Raw genomic sequence first — 21,799 nt, forward strand, 5'->3', positions numbered from 1 at the left:
CCGCCTACATGGGGGTAATGCCAGGCCCACTATAGGGTTTGCAAGGCAGCCTCTGGGTCCCAGAGAGAGAAATCCCTGAGTTGGGAATCCCGAACTACCTTTTAAGCACAGTCACAGTGGACAGAGCTGTTTTGAGTGCTGGGATAAGTGCATTTCCACCCTCATCACGACCCCAGATGATATTTTCACTTCACAGATGGGGAAACAGAACCCCAGAAGCACCTCCCTGGCCTCAAAGCTAGGAGATGGGGCCAGACACTCACCCACACAATGGTCACTCTGCACCTGGAAGCCAGGGGGACAGATGCAGCGGAAGGAGCCCTCGAGGTTTTGGCAAGTGCCTGGCAAGCATGTTCCCACAAGGCTGAGACACTCGTTGGTGTCTGTGGAGAGAAGAGGTCCTAGCATTATGGCTGAAGACCTGAAACAAGCTCTCTCAGGGGAGATCCTGGACCCAGGAGCAGGGCTGAGCCTCACGACAATGGGGACAGCTAGATATGGATATTCTGGATCTCGGTGAAAGTCATGGGAGGAGCCAAGTGGTCTCTGGGGGGAGAAAGAGCAAGGCTCCTACTCTTGAGCCACCTGCAGACTCTAACCATTTCCAAGGCAGCCATTTTGAGCCTCTACTATATATTTCAAAAAACTTATATTTTCAGAACAGCCTCACGCTAAACAAGCCCTATGGAAACAGTGACTTACTGGTTTTATTTCTTCTTTTTATACCTTAAAATAAATGCATGATTATGAAATAGAACTATTTTGATTCAGAAGTGCCCACTGCAGGTAAACTTGGACCAGGACATGGCTAAGAAGGCTTTCAGAAACGTGGCAAGACTCACCTATGCAGTTCTTCCCATCAGCTGTGAGCTCAAAGCCAGCCTGGCAGAGGCAGTAGAAGGAACCAGCTGTGTTGAGACACTGGGCAAATCGGCACACCTGCCTTGCCAGGGTGGTGCACTCATCTATGTCTGCAGAGAGGAGATGGGCAGGTGGGGTCACCCCACAGCATCTGAGGGCTGAGCCTCCCTTGCATTTCTGTCCCGAATAAAGGTAAGTTGATGGCAGTGACTTTGATTTATCGAGCACTCATGTGCCCAGGCTCTGTATATTAACTTTCCAACTATCCTCTGAAATAGATACCAATGTTGTCTAATAGGAGCATTTAATACTGCGAATTTGCCTCTAGGTACTTCTTTAGCTTCACCAGGCAAATTTTGTTGAGTTTTCATTTTCATTTAATTCAAAATATTTTTTTTTTTTAAATATTGGTTTGGTGCCCTTTATTTATTTATTTGTTTGTTTTTTAAGGATTTATTTATTTATTTATTTATACAAGCACTGGGTACAGTCAGAAGCACGGGAGGGCGAGAGAATTCACCAGAGCCAGAGCGGGGAGCAGAGCAGGCAGAAGGACCGAAGTACACTGCTGAGGGGAGCAGCGGGCGGCAGGAGAGGTCTGCGCGCCATGTGGGACCCTCCTCCGGTGGCCGGGGAGCAGCCGGGGATCGAACCGGCGCCACAGAGGCTGCGGGCAGCTTCGCAACCCAGCGCTCAACCGCTGCGCCACCGGGGAGGCCCTAATTCAAAATATTTTCCAATTTCTCTTATGATTTCTTCCTTGACCTATGGATTCTTGTTTGGAAGCCTGGTCTGAAAGCAAAGTAGGTAGGCACTGCTATTAATCTCCGTTTCACAGATAAGGAAACTAAAGCAGAGAGTTAGAAGGGACTTGTCTAGAGTCACACAGGCGGCACAGCTGGGATTTGGACTCATACCACCTAATGTTGGAAACTGTAGTTTAGCCACTGCACTAAGTTGCCAGCACAACACTACCCAAGTCTTGCTTTCACCTTCTGCTCTACACTCCCCACTTGCCTCCCACTAACCTGAATGTGAGCTTGAGAGCACCTGGCAACCTGACAATCAAAGGGATATAGGGGACCCCTGGGGTTCTTTTTCTGATAGGATCCCTGGGTGAGATACTTTATTTCAGAAGTGCCCTCAAGCCAAGGATGCAGCTTTCAGTTGGGGACACTGAGACCTGCTTGCCCCGCCTGCTCACCTACACAGTCCCCATCGTGTGCTGCCACGAAGCCGGGGAAGCAAAGGCAGCTGTAGGAGCCGACGACATTCTTGCAGGTCCCGTTTCCACATGGCTGCTGCTCACACTCATTCACGTCTGCCGGAGCCAATCCCCAGAGCCTGCCTTACCCATGGCTCTGGCAGTGAGGGCCTGGCCCCAGCCTGCGCCCCTGCGGCTAGCTCTGCCCAGGTGAATGGGCAGGAACCCCTGGGGGTGATGGCTGGGAAGGACCCTGGGTATTATTTGGTGCTCCCACTTTCCAAATGGAGAATGTGAGGTGTCAGGAGGCAGTTTTAACCAAGGTCTTAATTGCCAGGAATCAAACCTGGCAAACTCTGAATCAGGATGGACAGAAGCATCATTCCCACCCCACCCAGGGGTTCCCCTGCTCTTGGCAGCCTGGCCTGTGAAGCAGGAGTAGAATAGGACTCACCCACGCACAGGGCCTGGTCCACAGAGGCCTGGAAACCACGGTGACACAGGCACGTGTAGCTGCCCTCAGTGTCCACACAGTCGCCGTGGCCACACACATCTGGGATCTCCTGACACTCGTTCTGTCCTGAGAAGAAGGGGGGCAGGCAGGTGGGCTTGAGCTGCCCCCACTGGTTTATTGAGCCTGTGCATGCAGCAATGGGGGAGCCAGAACCTACCCGAAAGCCCCCCACTTAAGATACTGTCAGGGCCCCGAACTGCCAGCACCACGCTCAGCCTTCCCCATCCCCGCACACTCACACTAGCCTTTTGCACGCCCGCCCCGCATAGCCAGGACAAAGGCCCGCCAGTTGCACCTACCATGTCAGAGTGAAGAGAGCCTGGTTTTGTCCTGTACCCCACCCCTCATCCCCAAACTGTGTCCTTCGGGCCCCCTGCTTACCCACACAGGCCCCTCCCGGTGACAGCTTGTACCCGCGGGCACACGTGCAGTGGTAGCTGCCCGGGACGTTGACGCACTTGGCGCTGCGCGGGCAGGGGCTCTGCGCACTGGCACACTCGTCCACATCTGAGCGACAGGCCAGCGAGGGGGTTAGGGAGTAGCCCTTCCTGCCAGAGTCCACCCAAGCCCAGCCCTGGGCTTCGGAGCAGGTGGCCTCTCCGGAAGCCTCCAGAACCAGTGAGGCTGACGACGTGAGGGAGCCCCTGGGAGGGTGTCAGCCCCAGAACGGACAGGGAAGCCAAGTTTATAGATGAAGAACGTTCCAGGGAGCATGGGTGGGGGAGGAGCAGGGGGCTCCCAGGGCGAGCACCTGTGCAGGCCAGCAGCGAGCCGCTGTAGCGGAAGCCGCGGGAGCACTCGCAGCGGAAGCTCCCGAACTGGTTGATGCAGACGCCGCGCGCACAGACGGCGGGGAGCTCCCCACACTCGTCGATGTCTGGGGAAAGGCAGCAACTGTCAGGACAGCCTGGCCCCTGGGGGGTTCCGGGGACCCTCAACGGAGGGACCACGCAGTCGGGGACATGTGAACACAAACCACATGCTCGGAAAATCCTGTTGCCAAACACATCCGCCGCGTGAGAGAGCCCGACGTCGGGGAGGGAAGGGACGAGAGGGTCCGTGGGGGAGCATCTTTCTAGAAAATGCACATTTTCTGGGCCTAGCAGACCTGCTTCTCCTGGCCTGGTGGACTGAAGCCCCCGCGGTGAGAGCCGACCCCGGGGGGACACGGCGCCAGTGCGATAAGCAGGCACGGAGGGACAGAGCCCGTGTGATTCCGCTCCGGGGCGCCCTCGAGGCATCGCCTGCTCAGGAGGCAGGAGGTGGGAGCCGGGGCTGGGGAGGGGAGGGGAGGGGGCCAGTTTCATGGGCCAGTTTCAGCTGAGCTGACGGTGGGGCTGGGGGCCCGACACCAAGAGCATTTAAAGCCAGAGCTGGACACCCACGAGCAGCGAGGCTGGGAAACGACATGTTCTGTGCATTTCATCAGAATTTTTAAAAAGTATAGCAACTTAATAAGAAACACTCTGTTGCTTCTGTAGTACAGGGAAGTACTGTGGGGCAGGATGCCCCCTGCCGGGGAAGGCGGAAGGAAAAGGGAGGCCTCGCCTGGGCGATCAGGGGACAGGGGGTGACTTACCAAGCAGCATCCCTGTGTGGACGTCGGTGACGAAGCCTGGGTTCTGGTTTCCACACAGGACCTGGTAGTCCACTGGGCAGAGGACAGGGCGGGGATACCGGGGCTGCAGGCCAGGGCCCTGGGGGGACGTCTCTGCCACCCCTGCAGTCCAAACCTCCCTGGGCCCTCTTCCTCCCGCACTGAGCAGCACCGGGAGGGTTAAGGTCACCATGCATTGTGTGGTGCGATCTTCAACGTGGAGTTTTGAGTTCCACCCACCAGCCCCCTCTCCTCCCCGGAGAACGCCGGCTCTTCAGGTGAGGGCTCAGGACCTGCACCCCCTTTCTGCCGGCTGCGCTTATGGCTTTCCCATCACACTGATGCTGCTGCACACAGGGATGTGTGCGGCTCTGCATGCCCCGGGGCCCTTGCACGTGCTGGTCCCTGTGCTGCCCCCTGGGAGAGTCCACTTCTGCCTTGAGGACTCGGGGCAGCCACAGGCAAGCTCCCCGGAGCCCCCCCAACCCAGGCAGCAGATGAGTGGGAAGTCCAAGGTCAAGGTGCTGGCAAACCTGCTGTCTGGTGGAGGCCTGCTTCCTGGCTCTTGCTATGGGCTCACTCAGCAAAGAGCATCTTGCTTGTGTCTCTTATAAGGGCACGAGTCCCATCCTCGAGGGATCCCCCACATGGCCTAATTACCTCTCACCTGCCCACTTCCAAATACCATCACGTTGCGGTTATAGCTTCAATATATGAACTGAGTGCGGGTCGGGGGGCAGACACCCCGAGGCCACAGTCCTAACACAACTACAAGCCCCAGACGCCTACTTCTAACCACTGTCCCAGTCTGAGGCTGTGTCTGACCCCTTGGCTGGCCTCCAGGTCACTCTGCCAGGATGGTTCCTGCTCAGTCCTGCCTCCGGGCCCTCGCTCACGCTGTTCCCTGACATTGCTTCTTCCTCGCGGACATCTCAGCAGTCAGCCCGAGCCTGCCCGAGTCTGCCCATCCCCAGCTCATGAGGACCCAGTCCCTCGCATCAGTTCCCCTTTCTCCCTGACCCAAGGCACTCACCAGCCCCTGCCCCAGTTGTCTGCGAGTCTTCAAGGGCTTTTGCACAATGGCAAGCCCCACGGATTCTTTCTGAATCCCCTAAGTTTACAAAGTGGAAGGAGAGGCACCTTGCCCACCTAGAAGTGCTGATTCCATACATGAACTGGGACACAAGCGGAATTCTTCAGCTCACCCCAGAGCAACGGAAACTACCGGGGAGCTCTAAGGGGGGGCTATTCCTCCTTAGACACAGAGCCAGAGCCGAGCTGGAAGACGGTGGGGAGGGGCACTCACAGCTGGTGGGGGAGGGGCAGGCCTCGCAGGGTCTGTTCCAGGCTTGGCCGACGTGGTAGGAGCAGCAGCACGTCTTCCGGGTCACGCTGACGGCCAGCTCGTCCTCACACGCGCCGCCGTAGTGCCGGAAGCAGACGTTCCTTCTCATGTCTGTAAGTTGAGTTGGGGAGAGGCGGGCAGGGCAGGGAAACGTGAGCCAGCGGCAGACAGACCGAGCCACGGGAGCTCATTCACAGCCGTGCGAAAACAACGGGCTTGATCGCTCCCAGCACACTCGGGCCCCTGGCATTTTAGCCTTTGTTGGGCAGGGCACAGCCGGGACAAACTTCACGGCAGCCTGGCCCTGCGCGCTGACGGCCCTGCCCCACCACACCAACATCTCAGACACCCCCTCGCCTTCTCGCCTCCCTCAGATGTGCCTCTCCACCCTCTTTGGAGGCTAACAGACTCCTCAAGTCCCTCCCCCACCCCCAGGTTGCTTCTCCAACTGCCAGTCCCCAGCCCTGGCACTTGTACCCAAGCAGCTGTGGCCACCGGTGCCAGGCAGGTACTCTGCGGGGCAGACACAGGTGTAGCTCCCCAGGGTGTTGTCACAGGTCCCTGGGCCACAGATGCCTGGGTGGGCGGAGCATTCATCGATGTCTGCAGGGGAGGGAGAGGCACCATCGGGAAGTGATGGGACAGTCCCCAACCCCCAGCCCAGGTGTCCTTCAGTGTGGACTGAGCTGGGTTCCAAGGTTGCTTTACAGCGTACAGCCCTCGTGGAGACGCGGAGAGACACGGTCCGGCATTCAGTTTTCAAAATAAAGGTACTACGATCCCACTTCTTTTAAGAGAAAACATGATTTGAGCCCAGGAAGTAATTCTAGCATCCCCAAGAGTGAGGCGAAGATCCTTCCGGATGTGACTCGGTGAGAAGAGGAGCTGCATGAGTAGTTTCGCTGAGAAAAGTAAGTGGACTCAGCCTGGTCAATTTTCTAGTGCAGGGGCAGCACGCACTCTCCGTGAAGGGTGGACAGCAAAGCCAGGTCATATCTGAGCAGTGGGAGGTGAGCGGGAGGAGGTGGGGAGGGCCAGCACAGCAGGGGATGGACTACGAAGTGTCAGACCCTCCCCAGGGACCCAGGCAGCAAAGGAAAGAGGAGGTGCCTGGGAGCACTTTGGGCCCCAGAATCTGAGCGGGAGGAGAGGCTGGGTGGGAGACGGGGCAGGAAGAAGGGTCTGTGCTCACCTGCACAGACGCGGGTGTTTCCGCTGAGGTGGTAACCAGGTGGGCACTCGCACTGGAAGCTGCCAAAGGTGTTGGCACAGTCGCCACCCTGGCACAGCCCCGGGAGCTCCTGGCACTCGTCGACATCTGCAGAAGGTGAGGAGGTCACGCTTGCAAGGTAAACCTGAACAGTGGCCTTGGGGGATACCTGCACCCTGCCCTAGGTGCCCTAGGGCAGTGGTGCCCAGGGCTTCTTCAACAGTTCCAAGAGCCTTCCAGCATTTGCCTTGTTTTTTGTCCTATTTATTTTCTATAAAGATCGTACAATAGGGAACAAAAATACCCAGGAGCTGTTAGATATCTGAGGGCTCAGGCAGGACCCACTGTGGAGGCTGTACCCAAACTCTCTTGGGTCAGGGCCACCCTGAATTCATCCCCTTGGCCTCGCCCGGCTCCCCACCGCTCATCACGTCTTCCCTCTGGATAAAATTCTCAGTCTCATTGTCCTCTGTGCACGGACGGACAGATGGACGGATGGGAATGGAGGAGGGACGGGTGGGTGGGGCATGGTGGGTGAGTGGGTGGATGGACCGATGGCGGAAGGCGCAGGGGAGGAACGATAAACCAACAGGTGGAAGACGACGAGGCTGAACGCCTGGAAGTAGTCTTGTCTGGTCTTGCCCCACGCCGTCTGGCTTCCAGGTGGGGGGATCTGTCCCCCGCAAAACTGCCCAGCTCCACACTGCGGTGAGGTGGGGGTGAGAAAGGGCAGCCGGTGGAAACTCACCTTCCAGAATGACAGTAGTGGGGTTGGGCCGGAAGCCCTCGCCGCCCGGGCACAGGGTTCTGTACTCAGCTGTGGGAGAGGCGGGCTCTCGTGAGGACTAGCAGGGAGAATGGGGCAGAGCCCAGAGCAGGGGGCGGAGAAGTCCCCAAGAAGGGCTCAAGGGCGGGTCCTGCACCCCCTACTGCACCAACTACCTCCCTTCACCTCCTCAGCCTCCTGGGGCCAAGACACCTTGGCCAGTCCCGAGGATCCAGTATCTGCAAATGCATTTACACTCAACACCTGAGCAAATGAATCATATGGCAGTAGCTGGGGGAGGGGGTTTCTTCTGACCCCAAACCAGATGCTAGTGTGACCATAATCTAATCCCCATTGAAACACCACACACCTGAATAAGTGAGCAAATGCCTTCACGTTTCACACCTGAGACATGCTGTTCCCACAGTGTTGCACACCCTTCTCCTTACTTTGCCTGGAAAACTTCTATTCATCCTTCAAAGCCTCATTGAAGCCTCCTGCCCTGGGAAGCCTTTACCTTACTCTGTCCCCTCCACAACTTTCTCCTGAGTCATCACTGTTCCTGAGACGAACCCTTCCGGAGCTCTGCGCTCACGGTCTGGGGACCCCTGGTCTACAGGCGAGGGGCAAGGTGCAGGGGTCCTCCTGTTCTGGGCCCCCAGCCCCTAGCACAGGACTCAGAGGAACTCTGTGTGTTGAATGACTGAGTGGATGAGTAAACACAACACACGAGAAGAGTGTGCAGGAAGGGGCCTTGGAGAGAGGCTTAGACAACAGAGGCCTGGACCACAGTGCTCGCCCCTGCCCCAGCACTCACTGGTGTTGGCCATCGGGCACAGCTCACAGGGGTTGCCCCAGGCCCGGCCCAGGGAGCAACAGCAGGAGGCTCGGGTGATGCCAAACCCAATCTCAGCACCGCAGGAAACACCACCATCCCCTCGGCCATGTGTGTCCAAGAAACAGTTGCCGACCCGGGTGTCTGAACCGGCAGAAAGGGTCAGTCAGCAAGGGACAGAGGAGAACTGGTGTGTGTGAGTTTGCACCTGTATGTGTAACAGTGTGTGCAGCTAGGCACGCAACTGTGGGTGTGTGTGTGCCTGTGCACAGCTGTTATTCTGTGCATATGTGACTTTGTGTATGTCTGTGTGTGTGCGCGCGCGCCTAACAGGTGACAGGGGCCACCACTCTGACAGGGGCCAGTAAAGGTTGCGTTTGTCAGGAGCAGGTGGATTTAAACAGGTGGACAAGCCAGGGCAATGCAGGCCCAGCCCCACCCACCATCCCTGACCCCCGCCCTCCCAGCCCCAGTTGGAGCCGAGTGCGTACTCACCCACACAGCCCACCCCGCTGGGGTTCAGCTCAAAATCCTGGGGGCAGTTGCAGAGGTAGCTGCCAGGAGTGTTGACGCACAGGCCGTTGATGCAGCTCACGGGGTCCATGCACTCATCGACGTCTGCAGGTGGAGGCTCCCTCAGCGGGGGTCCTCCTGACCCCCTCCCTCCCGCCTGCTGCTGGGAAGCTGCAGCCCTCAACGCTAGGGCCAGGCTGCAGGGTGAGGCCGCGCCCTCCTCTCGACAGCCAGCCAGAGGGGACAGGGGCCTCCGGGCCTGCCCCACCGGGCCCCTCCCCTGCTCTGTTCTCATGGCACGGAGGTTTGCCCCTCGTCTCCCTGTTGCAGCATCCCCGCAGCCGACACACATCCAGCACCAACACCAAAACCTACATTTCGAACGTGCTGTCAGCCAGGGCCTGGCAAGCCCCGGGCCGGCTCTGGCCCCTGCCCGTCTGCACTCGGCACGGCTGCCCCAGCTACCCTGTCTGTCCACATCCATGTCCACCATGGGGCCACGCACAGCTGTGCCCACCTGACAGAGCCACCCGGCCACGGGCCAGAAACATTTACAACCATTCACTTCAGTCCCCGAGAAAGTCTCACACCCGGCGGGGCACGCAGGCGTCACACAGGCGGGGCGCCCGGGCGGCAGGACAGGCCTCCCCGCCCCTGCACGCACTCAGGAGATGACACTCGTGACGGAGGCCAAAGGGAACAGGGATCAGCGGGGGCACGTTTGAAATGATGGGGCACCAGCCCCCACCGGAGCACACGGCTGAGAGAAGCACGGAGGGGTGGGCCGTGCCCCCTGCCCCCGACCCCCGCCGGCCCCTCACCCGTGCAGTTGGCGCCACCGCGGTCCAGCTCGTAGCCCTGACGGCAGGCGCAGCGGAAGGCCCCCGGCAGGTTCTCGCAGCTCCCGAACAGGCAGACGTCCCCGAGGACACACTCGTCCACGTCTGCGAGGACCCCGGGTCAGCGACCTGCCGAACGCCAAGCCGGGGCCCCAGGCCCTCGTTCTGGGCGCCACCCGAGCCCCCCACTCACCCCGGCAGGCCCGGAGGTCCTCTGTGCGGTCGAAGCCCATCTCGCACTCACAGCGGAACCCGCCGGGGACGTTGAGGCACTGGCCATGCTCGCAGAGGTCCATGTCCTCGGCACATTCGTCCCTGTCTGCGCGACCCCGAGAGGCAGAGGCTGGGCCGGCTGGCCACCCTCGGCCCTCAGACCCTTCGCTGTCCCCGGGGCCGAGGGGGCTCACAAGTAGCACTGGGAGCTCAGACCCTGACTGGGGGAGTCAGGACCAAGTAGAGCCAGTGAGGGGACAGGGGACCTGGCACTCAGGTTTCAAGGGTCTCCAGGAAGCAAACAAGCGCTCCTCCTCCCAGAGGGCCCCAGAGTCCAGGGTGGAAGGTGGCCCCAGACTCGGCCTGACCCACGCGCCACCAGGGCACGCCCTTCAGCACCCTAAAAGCAGAGGGGGGTCAGCACAAGTCGGAAGCCAGCTGATGGCCACAGCCGCCTCAGGATCCAGCCCACTGGCTGTCCCCAGGACCCTTGCTGCCCTCCTACCCCTCCCAGCATCACCTTCGCAGGAGAATCCGTCTCCGAGGAAGCCCGGGCGGCAAGTGCAGCGGTAGGAGCCGGGGACATTGAGGCAGTCGGCTCTTGCACTGCACGGGTGCTTCTGGAAGGCACATTCATCCAGGTCTGCGGGAGACAGAGCCCCACACACCCCAGGAGTGCATGCTGGGGGCTGCAGGGAGGCAGACCCTCCAATCTCAGCTCGAAACGATCCTGGAGACACCCCTGGGCCCAGCCAACTCCACCAGCCCCCACACCTCCTACCTCCAGGACTCACCATGGCATTTGAAGCCATTCCCCTCCCAGCCTAGCTGGCACCTGCAGCTGAAACTCCCGGGGGTATTGAGGCAGGAGGCGTGCCCATCACAGCCATGCCCACCAAGCTCACACTCATCCACATCTAGGAGGAGAAGGACCAGTCACAGGAGGGGCAGGAGGTGGAAGACAGCACCCCCTGAAGGCTGCACTGCTAGAAACAAGGCTGCAGGTGCAGGGTGGGCAAACTCAGAGCAGTAGCAGGGGACAGTGTGGAGACCCTCCCCGGGAAGGGGCCAGTGGCCCAGAAAGCACTTCCACCTCACCCAGAGCCCAAGAAGAAACCCCCAAATCCAAGGTGAGATGGCCAGCAGTCCTCAGGGGAAAAAAAAAAAAAATCTCAAATGCAGCACGAGAGACTTAGGGTAGATGTTAAGAGTGACTGTCTCCGGCAGGATTTCCTTCTAAAGAGGCATTTCCAATCCTCAGCCAATTCTGCACCCCCCTTCCAACCCCTGCCACCCACACAGCACCTAAGTGAACTGCTATTTAGTGAGTATTTCTCTACAGTCCTCCTATTTTGACTTTCATGGAAGTTTTTTAAAAGAAAATTTGATAACACCAACAGTCTCGAAGAAGTCATGGGTTTGATGCTCTGTTACATAATGTTTGATTCTAGCACATTTTCATTAATTAATTACAACTAAGAGTCATACTGCGTAGAATTGTGCCCTCCCCCCAAAGGTATGTTCAAGTCCTAACTTCCAAAATCTAGGAATGGACCTCATTAGGAAGCAGGGACTTTGCAGAGGTGACCAAGTTAAGACGAGGTCATCCTGGCTTAGAGGAACCCTAATTCAATGACGGGAGATTCGACACAGACACAAAGACCTGTAGGTGACAATGGGCACAGAAGTGACACGTCTGTAAGCCAAGGAAAGTCAAGAACAGACGGGGCCACCACCAGAGACAAACGTGGGCTCACTCGCTGGCCGAGCCCCAGAAGGAACCCCTGCCTGGGTATCAGACTTCTGATATCCTCAAGGGTCAACCTCTGCGGTTCTAAGCCACCAGAGTTGGGGTCAATAGTGAGCAGGCCTGGGGAGCTAAGCCAAATGCTGGGATGTGGACACACTGGTCCTGGCATGGCCGGGCCTGCATGATTTGGAGACAATGCTGGGGACACTTGGGGCTCCAGGGCTCCCTGCTCTGCCATTTAAGTGAAGCCCAGAGCACTTGATGCAGGGTCCCCAGTGGGAGTCTGGGGTGGTCTTCCCAGCGTCTGGGACACCCCCTCCCCCATGCCTGAGCCGCTGCAGCCGACCGTCGGCCCTCTCACCCGCGCAGCCCGTGGCCGCCATGCTGACCGCGTAGCCCCGCTGGCAATGGCAGACAAAGGAACCCTTCGTGTTCTCACAGGCTCCATGGCGGCAGATGTGGGGGTTCAGGTCACACTCATTCACGTCTGTGGGGTGACAAGAACAGCGAGGGAGGCTGACTGCCATGCCACTCAGATCCACACTCAGGGTCTCTGTTTCTCCCTGGGGGTGGGGGTCCCTCCGGTGGCACCGCAGGCCGCTGCGCCCTAACCCTGTGCTGGCTCACACCAGACGCCGCAGGCAGCCGCTGCCTCCAGGCCGATAAACGCGTTCCCGGCAACCAGATCCCTCTCCTGCGGGACTTCCAGGGGCCTTATGCCCGTGAGGAGCGTGGAGCAGGCTGTATCCCCTAGATTTCTTTGATTCCCCCAACGCCCTTAAGTGCTTCCTAAGCCTCCTGAGGTCTGAGCTGTACGCTGCACTGGGCAGGACACACATTCCCGGGACGGGGTTACACATTCGCTTCCAGGCTCTGGCCCCTGCCTGCCTTGCTGGGGCGCACAACACACATCTGCCCAGGGGCTCAGGACCCCCTGCAGCCAGGAGAGGTGAGACCACGGCTCTCAAGGCCCGGGCCCCCAAGCAGGCTCAGACAACACAGTTCTGAGTGTCCTCCCCTCTCCGGCTCACCCTCCTCTGCACAGGACGCCTTAGGCGGCGGGGTGTAGTGTGGACCCCCGAACAGGCCCGGGGCTGATAAGCACTGGGCACACAAGAGCGGCCGGGGGACTGTCCCTCCGTGAACGAGCCCGCAGGTTGGGAGCCTGGGTCTGGGGCACCAGGAGCCACGAGCCAAGCCACGGCGAGGCCTCCCCCCAGCTCCTCACCAACACACGCCCTCATGTCCACGGAGGCCACGAAACCGTCAAAGCACAGGCAGCGGTGACCACCCAGCAGGTTGGTGCACTGCCCCCCATCACAGATGTCCCGGCTCTCCTCACACTCATCTACGTCTGGGGGAGCAAAGGGGCCGGGTGTGGAGACAGAGGGAAAGCCCCAGAAGACCCTGCCACAGGCTGGACCCTGCCAAGTCCGTCTGGCTTGGCTGGGCCAGGTCAGGCTGGGTCCAGCAAACACCTCCTCCCTCCCCCGGGGGCAGCAGGCTGGGCACCCCACCTGTGCAGGTCCTGCCATCCGCCATCAGGGTGTAGCCCTCTCTGCAGCTGCAGCGGTAGCTGCCCTCGGTGTTGGCGCAATGCCCAGCACAGCCGCCGTTACCCACATGGCATTCGTCAATGTCTGCCAAGGCAGGCGGGGGGGGAGGGGCAGGTCAAGCACAGGTGGACGTGGGCAGGAGGGGGCCTGGGGTGCTGTTGTGGGGGCTGAAGGGTGGCGCCCGTGGACAGCAGGAGGCCCAGTCTCACCCACGCAGCCCTGGCTGTCCGGGGTGCTCTGGAAGCCGGCGAGGCAGGAGCACTGGAAGGCACCCAGGAGGTTGGTACACCGGCCGTGGGGACATAGGCCCTGGCTCAGGGCACACTCATCCACGTCTGTGGGGAACACACAGCTGGTGGGGGGCCGAGTGGAGAGCGAGCTTGCACCCCACTTGCCATTCAAGAGACCCCGACACACTCAGACACATGCACGGCACGCTGACACACTCAGCTACCAGCATCTGCAGCCCCACTCACAAACACACCCACCGTGGTGATACACCCACCCACACCCAGAAACACACACCCACAAGCCCACTCACACAGACAAATGGCCTTTGTGTAAATACACAACTCATGCTCTCCCACATCATGTATACTCACCAACCACCTACATTCACACATGAACACACTCAGCAGATATATCTCCACATAAGTATACACTCATTACCTCTGTACACTCTCAGACACACAAACAAGCACACCCTTCCATTCACTTGCCTGCACACATCTGATCCCTGGGTAAACACCCTTGCACACTCATGCAAACACACACACCAGAATGGTCACCCGTGTAGACACACACCTACACGCTCAGAGACTCATGAACACCCACATAAATTCTTTTACACACACCCCTGCATGCTCAGACATGACTCCATCTCACACCCGTGCAGTCACATGTCACACACACACTGACCTCACACAGGAGCTGTACCACTGACATATTCACATGCAAATACTCTCCCACCCCCTCATGCATGAACGCAGGAGCACTGGAAGGCACACAGGAGGTTGAATGTGCACGAGTACACACTCAGAGGCACACAGATATGCACACTCACTGCCTGACTCACACTGCTCACACTTGCCCGGGCATGCCCCTGCATGCTCACCCTCGCAGGCAGTGCCCCGGGAGGTCAGCATGTGTCCAGCGGGGCACCGACACTCGAAGCTCCCCTCCGTGTTGGTGCAGGCGCCTCCACGGCACAGCGACGGGTCCTGGGCACACTCGTCCACATCTGGGTGTGTGCAAAGAGGCCATGTGAAGGCGCCGACCGGGAGGCTTCTCCCTTGCAGCCCCACCCATCACCCCTGCTGGAGCCAAGCGAGCGGGGGCCTGGGGCTTGGATGGCCCAAGGAGCAGAGTCTGAGCTGGAAGGAGCAGGGACGGAGTCTTGAGAGAATCAGGGCTGTGAGTCCAGCATCCTGGGGCCACTGAAGGAAGCCCACAGAGGTCCCCCCAGGACACCGCAGGGAAGCAGGCAGTCTCCTCGCCCATCTCACCATCTCCTCAAACCCCCATCTCGCATGTTTCTTCCAATACTTCGATCCACCCCAGGCCCTTTGCACATGCTATCCACCCCCAGCTCCCTCATTGCCGGGCCTGCCCTGGGCCTGTGCATGTGCCATTCTCTCCCCTGCACAGGGAAGCCTCCCAGCCTCAGGCCACTCGGGCCTCTGCACACACTGGTTTTGCTCCACACGGCTCTTGCGCCTTCCTCTACCCACTCACTCCACTCTCTCCAGCACCACCTCTAGCCCCGCAGGAAGGGACAAACCCAGCTCCACGTTCCTACCCCACTGTCCGGCCCTTTCGCGCTCTTTGCCAGCAGCTATTCTGCATTTCTCTGGGGCTTTATTAATTAATATCTGTCCCTCCACTAGATCATAAGCTCTGCTCCCCAACTCCCGTGGCTCCCCTCTGGGGGTGCTTCACCGGGTTTGGCTGGATCAGGCTGCTCCCCACGGTGCCCTCCCCCACGTCCACCACAGCAATGGCCCTGCCACCCCTCCCCTTCTTGGCCCACCAGTGCCCCCCACCTACCCACACAGGCCTTTATCAGCATGGAGCCTCTCTGGTAACCAGGGAGACACTCGCACTCGAAGCTGCCTGGCGTGTTGACACAGGCACCCCGGCCACAGAGGTCAGGGGATATACGGCACTCGTCGATGTCTGTGGAGAGAGGGGGCACAGGCCACCCCCCAACCCACAGTCACCTGGGCCCCTCAGAGCCCTGAGCTACTGAACTGAGCGGCAATGCTGCCTGCTGGGCAGGGATGGGGGTTCCTCCCTGCCTGGAGCCCCTGGGGGTCACCTCAGCCATCCCCTTTTTCTAGTCACAGGCCCCTGAGGTCCAGAGATGAAGATGTGTCCTCAGTTATGCAGCAGAGACATAAGGGGTGCCAAGAGGACGGGCCTCGGCTACATCCCCTAGAGGTCCTGGGGCTGCAGCAGCCGGGCGTGCGTGGGCAGTACCTGTGCAGCTCCTCTCCCGGGTGTCCAGGGCGAAGCCGCCTGCACAGGTGCAGCGGAAGCTGCCCGCAGTGTTGTGGCAGGCGCCGTGAGCGCACAGGCCGGGGAACAGCGCACACTCGTTCAGGTCTGCGGGCGGAGCAGCCTGTCACCGCCGCCAAGGCCCCCATTCCAGAGCCTCTAGCTGGGCGCCGTGTCCCTCCCGCCCGTCCCCACACACCTTTATAGAAGGGCTGGCCGGACAGGGGGTCTCGGCTGACAAAGCCCAGCCCCCAGGGGCACAGGCCGCTGAATGCCGGGGACTCGGGCTCTGGGCAAGGCTCGCACGCAGCTCCCCACGCGGCCCCCACGGAGCAGCAGCAGATGTCCCTGCCGTACTGGCCGGGGAGGACAGCCCCGCACTGGCCCTCGGCCCAGCTCAGGAAGCACGGCTCCTGGCGCATGTCTGCACAGGGACAGTCAGCAGGCTCCACCCGCATGCCCGCTGCGATATGGGGTCACCCGACGGCACCCCCAAAACATCCCCCATGCCCAGGAAGCGGGGGCGAGTCTTCACACTGAGTTTCAGTGTCATCCAACAGTTGGATAACAGCTCGCGTCATTAGGACGTCTGCTGGGCGAGACGCTGTTCTAAGTTCATCCAATCATCTGATCCTCAAAATACCACAAGATGAAAAAACTATCATGCCCATTTTGCAGACAGGAAAACTGAGGCCCAGAAAGGTCAGGCAGCATGTCAGAGGCCTCTTGGCCAGTAAAAGGTCGAGCAGGGTTCAAACCAGGCCATCCGGCTCCCGTGTTCACACGCTTAATGGAAACCCCTCAGAATAGACTCTCCTTAGAGCCAGACACCGGGGGCACGATGGGCTGGCCGCCTGGGTCTGTAAACTAAGTGTTATTTTGGCCACAGCCCCCTCTGTCCCCGCAGTTCCCCGCGGCAGGGCTCAGTCAGCAGCCGCAGCAGAGACCACGAGGCCTGAAAGCCCACGCCGTCTCCTCTCGCCCCTGCGCCAATGAATGGCCCGAGTGAAGCTCGGGTGCCCTGCCACGCAGTGGCCCTGTCCTCCTGAGTCAGTAACTTCCTCCCGTGCTGACAATCTGGGGTGAGTGAGGAGACCCTCAAAACACCTGAAACTCAGCCTAGCAGGGATCACAGTTGAGAAGGTCATCGGGACCCCCTAGGGTCCGAGGCGCTACCAGGAGACTGCCGAGGGGTTCATGGGACAGGGGGATGGGGGGACCTGATTGAACGCAGAGTCCTCCCTGCTGCCTGCAGACACTCCCGGCCAGACACGCCCCAAACGAGGTGCTACAGGGCAGTCTGTGAACCCTCGTCCGGGGGCAAAGTCAGAGCTGCCAGCGAACCTGAGGCTGGAGGAGGCCCGCAGGCCAGAGAGGCCTGTGCTCACCCCAGGCCGCACCAACCTTGTTTGGCAATGAGAAAAAATAAACCAAAGTTGCAGATGATATTTCTCAAGATCTTACCGTTTGCAGTGAGCCTCAGTTAAGTGAAGAGGCAACTCCAAAGACAAGCAGCTTTGGAAATGTGTCAGCAGGATGTGGGCGGGGCCGGAGGCCTGAGAACCCCTGGACCCTCCTGTTCCCAGAAGGGGTGTCCAGGCTCTGGGTGGGGCAGTGACGGAGGGCCGGCAGCCCTCGCCGGGACCACGACTCACCCACACAGAGCCGGCCGGTGGCGTCCAGCACCGAGCCCTGGGGACACTCGCAGCAGAAGGAGCCGGGGGTGTTGAGGCAGCGCCCGTTGGAGCAGACCCCGGGGAAGACCGCACACTCATCCACGTCTGCCGACAGAGGAGAGGCAAGGGCTGGAGGCTCCCGAGCCGCCTGGGGGCTCCGGATACTCCTTGAGGAGCTGGGAGGGCACAGAGCCAGCTGGGGAATTTCAAACCCCAGCCATGGAGGGGGACTCTCTCTCCAGAGCTCAAAAGACATCAGGGAGGGTTCAGGTGGAAAGCCGGGGAGGCAGGAAGTTACCTTCACACGTGAGCCCCTTCGTTCGGGCAAAGCCCCGGGCGCAGGCAGGGTCTGTGGCTGGGGAAAGTGGAGTGAGAAGGGGGTCACCCTCCATCCAGACTGGGGTTCCTGTCCCACACAGTCTCTCAAAGGACACCAGCAGGTACAGCGGCCACCCCTGGGAGGTCCCCCAGAGCCCACCAGGGGCCCCCAGGGCGTTACCTATCTCGCAGAGCTCGCAGGGGCTCCCCCAGGCAGCCCCCAGCGTGGCGCAGCACTCGGACCGCAGGGAGGTCCCCGGAAGGTTGGCCTCGCAGCGGCCGTCCCGGACCTGCAGCCAGCAGGTGCCCCGAGCGCTGTCTGGGGGGAGGCACGCCGGTGTCACCGCGGCCCACACTGCCAGCCCACCCAGAGGCCCAGCCCTCCTGGGACGGGAGACGGGGGGCGGCGGGGCAGCTGGAACTCAGTGCACCTGGGGCCTCTCACCTAGGCACATGGTGCCCGAGGATTCCAGCCAGCTCCCGGGGGCACATTCGCAGGAGAAGGAGCCGGCCAGGTTCCGGCACACTCCGTTCACACACGGGCGGGACAGGCACTCGTCGACGTCTGCCAAGACAGAGCCGGCCTGAAGCTGTGGGGTGAGAACGCCACCGGTTCCCCCCTCCCTGCAGCTGGGGGTGTGCCCAGGTGCATGCCTAGCCACACATGCGCATGGCGGGTGTGCACACGCGGGCAGGGCACACAGAATGCGCGTGTCTTCACTGAACTGTGCATCCCGCAAGCTGCTGTGCAGAGGACAGACGGGGAGGGACCCGGCCCTCAGGGGTCCCCCCATGAGGACAGAGGGGGAGGTGGGAGGGGCGCCCAAAGAGGACGAGTGTGAAAATGTGGGGGTCGGCCAGGGAGCAGGCGCAGGCTGTGCGGGTGAACAGGACAGCAAATAAGGGGGCTCTGGTGACCTCGGGGGTGGGGTGGGGCAAGGAGACAGGGGTCAGACTCAATGCATGTGTGTGTGTGTGTGTGTGTGTGTGTGTGTGAGAGGCTGCACATGTCTATGAGCGTTGGGAGAATGGGGAACAGGCAAGAGCATTGCCAGTGTGAGAGACACTGGAGGGCATAGGTACTTCCACACGCTGTGTGTGTGTACACCAGACATATTCTATTGGGTGTGTAAGAGCATGTGAATGCAGATGTGTGAGCCTGTGTGTGGGAAAATGTGAGTGTGAATACGCACACCTTTGAGTGTGTGCACCTGAGTGTGACCACATACGAGAGTCTGCGAGTGTAAGTGTGGTGTGTATGTGTGTCCGAGTGAGTACCAGTGTGCAAGACCATCTGACTGTATGCACACATGTGAGAATGTACAAGTGTCTGAATGTATAAACTTCAAGGGTGAGCACAAATGTGTAAATGAGAAGAAAGAAGCGTGTGAATGTAGGCGCTTTTGAGTGTGCACCCCTGGATAACTGTGGGAGTCCGAGTGTGACTGTGCAAGTGTGTGTCTTGGGGTGTGTGTGAATGCAGATCTTTGACCCTGTCTGTGCATACACCACACATGGTGGTGCACGTGTGTGCACCCCCGATGCAGCACGCCTGCGTCTCACAGCATGCACATGAGTAAGCGCCCGAGTGTGTGCGTGTGCACCCGCTCAAGCATGCCGGGCTGCACCGTCACAGGTTTCCATGTCCACCCGGCAGCGGGAGCCCCAGGGCAGGAGCAGCTGTGGCTGCCAGGGCTGCTCTGGCACCGGCCACCGCCTCACAGGGGCGTCTGCAGCAGCGGGGCCGCACCCCGCGGGCCCGCTCACCTGTACACTCCCTGCCGGCAGCGCCCGCCTCGTAGCCCAGGCCGCAGCTGCAGCGGTAGCCACCCCACAGGTCCTCGCATGCTCCATGGGCACAGATGTTGGGGTCCAGGGCACATTCGTTGATGTCTGAGGCAGGGAGAGGGTGTCAGCTGCTGCCTGGGCTCTCGGCAAACCAGGTCCCCTGGGGGCAGAGCTCCAGGCCCCCTGCCTCCTCTCCCCAACCCTGGGGTCCTCGGCTTGGCCCAGTGGGCATTGGCGATGGAGCCAAATTCTGCCACGGGGCCGCCCTGTGCCTTATAGGATGCTGAGCCCTGTCCCCGCCTCTACCTGTGCGGTTTCAGGCACTCCCACCCCAGTATCTCCAGACTTTGTTAAATGTCCCCTGCAGGGCAGAACCCAGTTTGGAACCCGTGGAACAGCAGCGACATAATAAGGTAATAAACCAAAATCACTGATGCCATAGGGTGCCTGCCAGCCCACGCCGAGAACATTCACTCACCGGAGCTTCACAACAGCCCCTGAAACCTCATTATCATCCCCACTTTATAGACTCAGAAACTGAGGCCCAAAGAGAGTCAGTGACTTGCAAGGGCAAGTTATTGTCTTCCACTGACTTGTCCTTTTATTTCCACTTGGGCAAAAGGCTGTTTCAGGAAGGGACTCTGTGTGAATGTGTGTGTGTGCGTGCGTGCGTGCGCGCATGTGTGTGTGTATGTGCGTGTGTGTGTGCATGTGTGAGAGAGAGAGCACGCGCATGCGTAATCAGCAAAAAAAAGAGACACCTGCCATCTGATTCAACTATGCAGATAAGGCACTTTGGGGGGAACTGCTGGCTGCAGCTCAGCCAGGGATCCTCTGGTGGGGCTGCCTGTTCCTGGGGGAACCAGAAGGGTCAAGGCTGCAGAGTGAACAGAACCAGAAGTGGGGCTCATCTGGAGGCAGGCTGGGGGAGGAAAGGAGGCGTGGGGGAAGGGCAGTCTTACACACCCACTGTGTCTATCTGTTCCAGGCTGAACTACGTTCTCTCAAAATTCACACATTGAAGTCCTGACCCCAGGGTCTCAGCACGTGACCTTATTTGGAGATAAGGTCTTTGCAGAGGGGTGAGATTAAAATGAAGCCTTTAGGGTGGGTCCCCAATCCATTCCAATACGATGGTGTCCTCACAAAAGGGGGAGACTGGTACACAGACACCCACACCGGCACGCCATGTGAAGACGGAGGCAGACGAGGGCGCTGCTTCCACAACCCGGGAACACCAGGGGTCTCGAGCAACCACGGGGAGCTGCAGACGCCTGAGGCAGGTTCCCCTGCAACCGCTGTGCCCATGCCGTGCCCAGACTGCACCCGCAGGATCCCAGAGGTACGTTTGTTACTGGAGCTGCCCAGGCTGTGGTACTTTGCTGTGGCAGCCCCAGCATATCGCCACCCCGCCTGGCACAAGCTCTCCCCCTCCCGACGCCTGCCCCCACTCACCTCTGCCGTCTGCAGTGATGCCCAGACCGTGGCGGCACAGAGCCTGGAACTCAGCTGGGGGGGACAAGGCGGCAGGAGTTACTGGCCATTGCTGACCCCAGACCACACCGGGGCCTGGGCCCTTAGTGCTGAGCCAGAGTCTAGGACTAAGATGCCCCGCAACCACTTCTTTTTCTTCTCCCCCTCCCTCCCTCCGTCCCTCTTTCTCTCTGAGTTCCAAGCCTACTGCATGAGTGCACCCTAACAACACCCTCGCCCCAAAGCTGGGGCACAGGTGGTCTCTGGGTGAGGACAGAGAACCAGGGTGGCCCCACAGTGCATGGGGACCCAACCCTCCTGGCAGCGGCCCCCACTCCAACTGCAGCACGAGTAGTCTGCCTTTGGGGAGGCCCCAGAGAGAACACCCTCTCTCAGCTCACAACCAGAACCCCAAAATCATTCTCCAAAGAGGAGCAGGACCCTGGAGGACGCAGAGTCAGGGCTGTCCAGCCTCAGGCCCACACAGGTGCTGGGCTGGGGACACTGAAGCGTGTCGGGAGCAAGCAGCCTCTGAGCCGAGCCCAGTCCAGGGGCCAGGGGAGGCTGCTGGCCGCAGGCGGGGAGGGGCCGCCACGGCCTGGACCCCATGAAAAGCTGTCTCTCAGCTACAGCTGCCTGGTGGTCACAGCTGGCGGCGTCTGCAACCAGGTACCCACAAATGCCCGTGTCCAGGGCACATGGGCACGCCGGAGGCCAGCAGGGGCTGGTGGAGCTCGGCCTCCAGGCAGGCACACCTGGGAGAGCAAGGCCCCACCCCACGACCCATCACCTCCCACCCCAGGGTGGGGAACTGGCAGGGACAAAGGAGCTGGGGTCGTGGGGAC

At 60.1% G+C, this 21,799-nt stretch overlaps 2 protein-coding genes across 19 annotated transcripts in view; one reads left to right on the forward strand and one right to left on the reverse strand.

Moving 5' to 3' along the window:
- The window catches only part of HNRNPM (heterogeneous nuclear ribonucleoprotein M), a 263,350-nt gene that overhangs the window by 23,537 nt on the left and 218,014 nt on the right, over positions 1 to 21,799 (forward strand). The gene's annotated exons all lie outside the window — the stretch shown is intronic.
- Positions 1 to 21,799, reverse strand: part of FBN3 (fibrillin 3) — a 47,299-nt gene that overhangs the window by 13,652 nt on the left and 11,848 nt on the right. For 6 of the 11 annotated variants that reach the window (XM_054692984.1, XM_037504839.2, XM_037504838.2 and 3 more), the window contains exons 16-46: positions 20,937 to 20,990; positions 19,461 to 19,586; positions 18,139 to 18,258; positions 17,875 to 18,012; positions 17,674 to 17,730; positions 17,355 to 17,480; positions 15,899 to 16,123; positions 15,682 to 15,807; positions 15,250 to 15,378; positions 14,318 to 14,443; positions 13,413 to 13,538; positions 13,165 to 13,287; positions 12,876 to 13,001; positions 12,009 to 12,134; positions 10,692 to 10,814; positions 10,418 to 10,540; positions 9,878 to 10,003; positions 9,667 to 9,789; positions 8,828 to 8,950; positions 8,315 to 8,476; positions 7,480 to 7,548; positions 6,714 to 6,839; positions 5,999 to 6,124; positions 5,483 to 5,632; positions 4,159 to 4,230; positions 3,331 to 3,456; positions 2,961 to 3,086; positions 2,520 to 2,645; positions 2,066 to 2,182; positions 843 to 971; positions 264 to 383 (exon numbers count right to left, since the gene is read on the reverse strand). In XM_054692984.1, the coding sequence (XP_054548959.1) occupies positions 264 to 383; positions 843 to 971; positions 2,066 to 2,182; positions 2,520 to 2,645; positions 2,961 to 3,086; positions 3,331 to 3,456; positions 4,159 to 4,230; positions 5,483 to 5,632; positions 5,999 to 6,124; positions 6,714 to 6,839; positions 7,480 to 7,548; positions 8,315 to 8,476; positions 8,828 to 8,950; positions 9,667 to 9,789; positions 9,878 to 10,003; positions 10,418 to 10,540; positions 10,692 to 10,814; positions 12,009 to 12,134; positions 12,876 to 13,001; positions 13,165 to 13,287; positions 13,413 to 13,538; positions 14,318 to 14,443; positions 15,250 to 15,378; positions 15,682 to 15,807; positions 15,899 to 16,123; positions 17,355 to 17,480; positions 17,674 to 17,730; positions 17,875 to 18,012; positions 18,139 to 18,258; positions 19,461 to 19,586; positions 20,937 to 20,990 (3,795 nt within the window). The remainder of the gene's footprint in view (positions 1 to 263; positions 384 to 842; positions 972 to 2,065; positions 2,183 to 2,519; positions 2,646 to 2,960; positions 3,087 to 3,330; positions 3,457 to 4,158; positions 4,231 to 5,482; positions 5,633 to 5,998; positions 6,125 to 6,713; positions 6,840 to 7,479; positions 7,549 to 8,314; positions 8,477 to 8,827; positions 8,951 to 9,666; positions 9,790 to 9,877; positions 10,004 to 10,417; positions 10,541 to 10,691; positions 10,815 to 12,008; positions 12,135 to 12,875; positions 13,002 to 13,164; positions 13,288 to 13,412; positions 13,539 to 14,317; positions 14,444 to 15,249; positions 15,379 to 15,681; positions 15,808 to 15,898; positions 16,124 to 17,354; positions 17,481 to 17,673; positions 17,731 to 17,874; positions 18,013 to 18,138; positions 18,259 to 19,460; positions 19,587 to 20,936; positions 20,991 to 21,799) is intronic. The other 5 variants (XM_037504842.2, XM_054692985.1, XM_037504841.2 and 2 more) reach the window with 5 other exon arrangements.

Source organism: Talpa occidentalis, unplaced genomic scaffold, assembly GCF_014898055.3.
Source record: "Talpa occidentalis isolate TD23 unplaced genomic scaffold, MPIMG_talOcc4v2.1 talOcc4.12, whole genome shotgun sequence".
NCBI classification, from domain to species: domain Eukaryota; kingdom Metazoa; phylum Chordata; class Mammalia; order Eulipotyphla; family Talpidae; genus Talpa; species Talpa occidentalis.